The following is a 7,799-nucleotide window of genomic DNA, read 5'->3' as shown; positions in this document are numbered from 1 at the left end:
TCCACCTTTCCAGTTTTACTAGTTTTGCACCACAGCACAGTGGTTCACTCTGTATTTTAGGCAGGGGCAAGTTGGTTTATTTTCTGCTCTTTCATTGTTCTTACAAAGGGAAATATAAATCAGTCCATGTAAATTATTTGTGTAGGCGAGCTTCAGCTTTTCAAGCGGTTAATTTTGAGCGACCAATCTGGCAGAACAACTCAAAAGACAGAGAAGTCATATTAATCTCTTCACAGTTATTTTTCGACGATTCGTGCTAAAACTCCTTCAAATTTCTTGCCAGTTTTGTTTTCTTTTACATATAATTACCAACTCTCATGAGTACATATAGTCAATCAATTCAAATTTGAAAATGACCTCTCTTGACTTTATTTGTCAGTTCAATTGTCATTCGTGTAAGAATCTTTTTGCGAGCTAGAATTGTTCACTTGGTAACTAAAATATTTCACAACTAGTGCTTGCGTTGTATGATTATTGGCTAACAGTTTGGTATAATTTAGCTTAACGACTTATTGAAGTTTATGTTTGAATTTATTTAAAATCAAAATGTAAAATTTACTACCTAACATAAAAAGCAGAAGCATACAAGCTTAAACTTCATCAGCAGCCAGTAGATACGTCGATGATATTTCTTTCAATTTTATTACTAAATAGAGTCAAAACTAAATCTTAAGCGTTTCGTTTGGACATTTTACCTGATTTGATCAATTTATACAATTAAAATTAGTTGGACATTTTACCTGATTTGATCAATTTATACAATTAAAATTAGTCTAAATTAACAAAATACGAATTCGATAATGAAGCATCCCAAGACAATTTTTAGGAGAAGGGGATCACACTCTATAACAGGTTTTCCTGCATTTCTTTTCTCTTCTTTGTTGTGCAATAATTAATTATCTCCGTACACCGTTAATAAGGAATCTACTTTTATATTTATGTATAGTCTTGAAATCACCACTCTCTTAATACTCAAAAAGGGCGGCCTAGTGCACTAAGCTCCAGCTATGCGCGGGGCCCGGGAAAAGATCGGACCACAAGGGTTTATTGTATGCAACCTTACTCTGCATTTCTGCAAGAAGTTGTTTCCACGGAATGTGAATAAAATAATCCTTCAGAAAAGATTGATGAGCTCCAAAAAGTCCTAAAGCAAGGCAAAGTTACTTTTTGGTGAAAAAGAAAAACAATCAAATTTATTTATGAAATGCAGTGGAAGGATGTGTACGATAGACCTTTGTGGTCCTGCATTTCCCTGAATTTCGCGTATAGTGAGAGCTTAGTGCATATGGCTGTCCTTTATTTATGAATTTTGGTAATAAAAGAAATTTTTTACCCGTTTCATTTGATATTTTTAATTTGTTGAATACGATGTTTAATAATGTAAAATAGGACAAACTATGTTCAAGAGAAAAACAAAAATATTGAATACAAGTATTAGTGCCCCTAACAATCCCGAAGTTAGCTTATGATGATCGTGATGAATTTTACAACGAAGAAAAACAGCTCCTCTATTCATAAATGAAAGTCCCATCTAAGGGGCTTTTGTGCCATTTGTTTACCCTAAAAACGGATAACAATTGAATTATATGTGGTTTTAAGGATATGCGGATTAATTCAATACAAATGATAAATTGTGTTAGATTAAACAAATAAAGGATATGATAGATTGTCAAACCACCTAGGGGGTGATTCCAGACTCAATAACAGCATTAATGAAATGCCTGCCCTCGATCCTGAACTCACAATAACGAAGCACTGATGAACAAGAATAAGAACTTTGAATAACAGAGTAAATAAGAGTATATTGCCTTCATATGAGTGTTACTGTGTCCCTAATGAATAATCAAACTACCCTTTATATAGTAAGGGAGTTTTACCCTAAGTACAATTCCATAAAAGGTAAAAACCTTTTGTTTAACTAATCACTGATTCTCTGTCGATACGTGCCGAGATCCACGTCGTGATATCTGGCTAGTCGCGGATATCATGGCCTTTTGTTGGTCATGCTCGATTATCTAGTAATGCTCTCCGAGGCGTTTGGGGTTCGAACCGGACCTGGGGTTCATGACCCCGATATTCCTGAGGGGCGGTGTTTTGCCCGGACCCCGAATCATAGGGCCCCTTGCCTCGATTCCAGTTTCTTTACTTTGCGTTTCTTGCTCCGTTTGCTTCATCGAAAACTGAGGCGTCTCATGAGCTCGGTTTCACATGTATACAGATAGTCCCTTAATTTCTCGGAGAGTAAGTTTACGAAAACGACATGAGCACTTCGATTCTTTCTTCAATACGCCGTGACAGAAACGACAAAGAATCTGATACGTCCCGTCAGTCGTGTCATAATGGCTTCAAACACGTGTCAACCATCGGCTGACCATCCCTGGACGTGAACCGGTGTGAAGCCTCTATAAACACTCCCCTTCTTCGTTCATTTTTTACCTTTTGACCAAGCTTCTACCTTATACTGGCGCGAAGCCTCTATAAATGCTCCCCTTCTCCGTTCTTCAAGATTTTTCAGCAAATTACAAGCTTTCACTTATTTTCTATCCAGACCAACACACTTGATTTCCTCAACAAAGCTTTTACCTTTCATCTCCTAACATTTCTGCATATTCTTCAAGCTTTTTCCAGACAACAATGGCGAAAATTTCCAAAATCGTTCCTTCTTCTTCACATGCGACCACCAAAGTCGAGGAGACCATTCCCGATGTGGTCATCCTTGAGAGAACCACTCCGGGCGAGGCTACCGATGAACCGGCTCCCGAGCCTCCCTTGAAAATATTCGTCCCTGGGGGTACTCGATCGCAGATGATTTAAAGGTCGAAAAGCCATCGTCGGTGCAAGCTCGGTGTGAGGCGATATCAAGGTATATTTGCTCCATCACCGAAAACGTCCTTCCTACGGTTCGAAAGGACTACAGTTGGGCGGATAAGGACATAGTGATCCCTAGGCCCGATGACTCCATTACTACTCATGTAGAGGGGTATCTGAGTGTTTTCACTCATCCCTTCACACTGGGCTAGTGGACCCGGTTATTCTGGACTTATGTAGAAGGTATGAAGTATGCCTCGTTCAAATCCACCCATCGTTGTGGAGGATCGTAATCCTCCTCCGATTCTTTGTGAGCAAAATCGACTCTTGTTTGTTCACCATCGATCATCTACTTTGCATATACAGTCCCCGAATCTTCCGGGGGGGACTGATAAAGCTCGTACACTGGGCTAGCAAAGCCCCATTTTCAAGCATCAACAAGGATCAGGATCGGGGCTGGCAGGGACGTTTTGTCCGGGTAAGGACCGCAGACTTGATCCATGCCGAGTTTAGGCCACTTCCCGAGAAGTGGAATGTATCACATAAGCATAACTTTCTTTTAAATGTCGATTCTACATTTTATCTCCCTTTTCCTTATCGGTATTGTGGTGGTACAACCCTCGCTCGAGTTCCAAACTTCATTCCTTAGCTCATGGAGTGAATCGAGGGCATTTGCTCGCAGATGCCTTATTATGAGCGCTCATGGCGTGAGCTCTTGAAGGGCCGTTGGGAGGCTCGTTCTCATAGTAAGATCTTTTTCCCCGATAAGCAATATTAGGCTCCCTTTTTAGCATCATATTCTCATTTTCTTTCTTTTATTCTTAATAGGCTTGCCTAAGACTATTGAGCTTAGGCCTTTAGTAGGGGGCGATGACCTATCCGTTGATCTTTCCGCTTCAGGCCAGCTCGGGGATACAGCAGGAGAGAAGAAGAAAATGAGGGCTCCGAGTTCCCCGAGCTCGGAGAAGAAGAAGCCAAGGAGAAGGTTGGCTCGTAAGCCAAAGGAGAGTTCTGGTTCTCGAGCACCCGACTCAGACTTGCTTTATCAGCTTAGGGACGAGCCCGAGGAGGATGACATTCTTGTGGCTCGTAAACCGATCTCCCCCGAAGAGCGGGTGACTGTTGAACACGAGATTCATGAGGCCGATCTCCCTCAGATTAGGGAGGTCAACGAGGAGACCGGGATTGAGACTTCCAGGGATGTCGGCCATGCCCCGAATGAGGCACCCGGTGTAATATATATTTCAGGGTCGCCTTCTTACATCGAGTCCATGCTCGAAGAGGCTCGAATGGTGAAGGAGCGATCCAATGAAGGGGCTCATAGTGCGGACGATCCCCTTCATTTTTTTTTTAGGGAATAAACTCGGCCGCTTTGGAAGACTTTACCTGGATGGGCGACCTGGAGGTTCCGAGGAAGCTGCCGTCTTCAGAAACCGGCGAGCTGAATTCGAGCCCAAAGTTGATCAATCAGTTTCCCACCCCGAGTACGGATCCCAGCAGTAAGCGGTCAATAATCATCACCGTCCCGGATGATGTCCGGGTTCTTTTCGCCCTCGTTGGAGTAGCGAGCTATCTCCGGTGCCTGGTAACATAAGAAGACCAAGCAAAAATGAATGAGGTGGGCGTGCCGTGTTTGTTCAATGAAGCGCAGCATGCGCTGAACCGGGTAAGGTGTCATTACGCTATTTAGTATTCTGACTTAGTTTTTAATGTCCCTCGTGTCTTCTCTCTTTTATCTTTTTGAAGGCTTTGGTACTTCACCATGAAAGTTTTCTCATGTATTGAGTTGAGTTTAACCAGTTCGAGGACAAGGTTAGGGAGCTAGCCCAGAAGAGGGATACATATAAGCTTCTCAGCGAGCAACACGAAGAAGCTATCAAGAGCCTCCAGGCTGAGTTGGATATGACTCAGAAGGACCATGCCGACCTGGTGGAACATGTAAAGATTTTTGAAGTTAGTGATGACGAGTTAGACATAGCTACTAACGACCAAACATCGCAGGTCCAGCAGAAGGTTGACAAGATCGACCAACTCCGAGCCAAGATGAATGAGGTTAAGGCCATGACCGAAGAGTGGAAATAGAAAATGGACCGCCTGGCTTCGGAGAAGGAGACCGCCCGGGAGCAACTGGCATCGGCAGAGGTCCAACTCCGAGTGGCGAAAAAGAAAACCGAAGCACGGGCTCGACAAATCAAAGACCTTCATTCTCAACTGGGCTCGCCCATTGCTGAACGGGATGCCTTTGACAAGGAACTCGAAATAGTGAGGTTTGTGTCGGATGTAACTAGGGCTGATGCTGAAGAGATGGTGGCCCAGTATAGGGCTTATATTGAGGAGGCCGAGGCCCGCCTGAAAGTTACTGTTTAGTATGTGAAGCGGTTGTCTCGAAGGGAAACTCTCGAGGAGGTCCATGCCTTGGGTTTCGACATACTGGCCGAAATCAAAGATGCAAAAAAGCTCGAAGCCAAGGCCAAAAAACTGGCTGACCCCGAGGTGAGGAAGGCTCTTAGGGCTCTGGCGAACCCGGGGATGGGTCGACGGCTCTTGTGACGAGGCGGGTTCTGGTGAAGATTAGGCTTAGGTGCCTTAGGTATTTTTCTTTGTTTTTGTATTTAGTACTCTTATTTTGTTGAGACTGTTTCCGTTGGCCTTTGTAAAGACTTTTTTGGAATGTATATAAGGCTTTTGTTTTCTTTTTCGGCATTTTTTGAGTCTATTACTTTTGGCATCCTCTTTATAATTGCAAAATTTTCAAATGCCTTAGCACATAATAAAATGTAGTAATAAGTCTTTGTTCGAAGGTTCGAACAAGACTTGTTCTCGATGTGAATTTTGTTTGAAACGTGGGGGCTCGGTATGACTGAAAGTTTTCTCCAAAGTGCTTGTTTAGATATTTTTAGACTATAATTTTGTCGAGGGTAACCTCTGAACCGATTTGAAATTTTGAAGGCCTTATGTTTTGATTACGGGCTTCGGACATCTCCGAGCCGTTTCTAGAGTGGTCGTAGCCTTTTAAGTTCAGGAACTGCTCAATAGGCTATGTACCTCCGGGCTTCGATAGCCTAAGTCGTTCGATCTTGTCTTGGACGGCAGTCCCCGAGTAGGGGTAGTAATAGCCTTTTAAGTTTAGGCACTGCCTAATAGGCTTTTGTACCTTCGGGCTTCGATAGCCCGAACCGTCCGAGTTTGTCTTGGACGACAATCCCCGAGTGGGGGTGATCTATTGGATCCGGATAGAGGCGTCACTTGGGCTCGCTATGCTTAATAAACAAAATATAATAGTCTTAAGGGGCAAAATATGTATCTGCAAGGTAGAAACTTTCTTTCATTCATGTGTGTAATATACAAAATTATAATTGTGTACAAGCTTCGTGTTATGGATTAGGTGGTCTATGCGGGCACAGTTCATTTGACCGTTTGGCCCTTACAATAAATCCTATCCACTGAGCCTAGACTGTTCAAGCACAAAGTTTCCTTCCTTGCAAAAAATCATTATTCGAGGGTGATGGCCTCCAATATTCGAGGTCAATCGTCGAGAGGGCTCGGATACTGTTGACATGACCATCGACTCCGGTTCACAATCGATCTTTGATTCTAAGTTAGCACGATCCTCTATTTCCTCGTTAAAAACCTTGCCGGAAAAATCATTTGGGACAAAATTGGTTCAAGGGAAGAAGAGTGCAACGCGTACTTTCAGGTCAAACAACTACATCATCATTTGGTTGTTGCCTACAAGTGTTAGTCTAATTCGTAATATATGTAAATAAAAGAATGAATGGGGTCGTACCTTAGCAGTGGTATCATTTTAAGTGGGTTACGTTCCACTTGTTCGGTAGTTGCTGACCATTTCTTGCTTCCAGTTTGTATGAACCTTTATCGGTAATCTCGATAATTCGATATAGACCTTCCCAATTTGGTCCCAGCTTCCCTTCGTTCGGGTTTCGAGTGTTCAGTGTCACCTTTCTTAACACCAAGTCCCCGATATTGAAGTGTCGGAGGTTTCCTCTCCGGTTGTAATACCTTTCGATCTATTATTTTGGGGTGGCCAATCGGACGAGGGCGGCCTCGCGCCTCTCGTCCAGTAGTTCCAGGCTCATGCTCATGGCCTCACCGTTTGATTCTTCATTCGTATATCAGAACCTGAAATTCGGTTCTCCTACCTCGATCGGTATTAACGCTTTGGCATCGTAGACCAACAAAAACGGGATGGCCCCAGTGCTAGACTTTGAGGTCATATGGTATGCCCATAGAATTTCGGGCAGAATTTCCTTCCATTTTTCTTTGACGTCGGTAAACCTCTCCTTAAGGTTTTGGAGTATGGTCTTGTTTGTAGACTCTGCCTTCCCGTTCCCACTGGGGTGATAGGGTGTTGACAGGATCCTTTCGATTTTATGGTGCTCGAAAACTTTGCTTACCTTACTGCCGATGAACTGCTTCCCGTTATCACATACGATCTCGGCCGGCATTCCAAACCGACATAATATGTGGTCCCAAATAAAATCAATAACTTCTTTTTCTCTAACTTTCTCAAATTCCTGAGCTTCAACCCATTTAGAATAATAGTAAGTCATAAATAATATAAACTGAGCCTTACCGGGTGCCCATGGCAGGGGACCGACGATGTTCATTCCACACTTCATGAATGGCCAAGGTGGCAAGACCGAATGCAGTAGTTCCCCGGGCTGATGGATCATCAGTACGTGCCTCTAACAACCGTCGCATTTTCGTACGAACTCTTTCGCATCTTTCTCTATATCGATCCAGTAATATCCAACTCTAATTATCTTACGAACCAATGATTTGGCCCCCGAGTGGCTCCCACAGGTGCCTTCGTGAACTTCCATCAAAACGTATTCGGTGTCTCTAGGTCCTAAACATATGGCGAGTGGGCCATCGAACGTTCTTCTGAACATGGTGTTATCCTTGGACAGGCTGAACCTGTCCGCCTTCGAGCGCAGAGCTCTCGATTCTTTAGGATTCGAAGGCAGCTT

General features: G+C 43.3%; 1 protein-coding gene across 1 annotated transcript; it reads left to right on the top strand.

Moving 5' to 3' along the window:
* Positions 1 to 3,490: 3,490 nt before the first annotated feature.
* Positions 3,491 to 4,890, top strand: LOC138908805 (uncharacterized). The gene is made up of 3 exons (XM_070199435.1): positions 3,491 to 3,554; positions 3,637 to 3,974; positions 4,609 to 4,890. Exons 1-3 carry the CDS (start codon positions 3,491 to 3,493, stop codon positions 4,888 to 4,890), a joined length of 684 nt encoding a protein of 227 aa, XP_070055536.1.
* Positions 4,891 to 7,799: the final 2,909 nt, after the last annotated feature.

This window comes from Nicotiana tomentosiformis, chromosome 1 (genome assembly GCF_000390325.3).
Source record: "Nicotiana tomentosiformis chromosome 1, ASM39032v3, whole genome shotgun sequence".
In the NCBI taxonomy this organism is placed as follows: Eukaryota; Viridiplantae; Streptophyta; class Magnoliopsida; order Solanales; family Solanaceae; genus Nicotiana; species Nicotiana tomentosiformis.
This window is presented reverse-complemented; position numbering and strand designations above follow the sequence as displayed.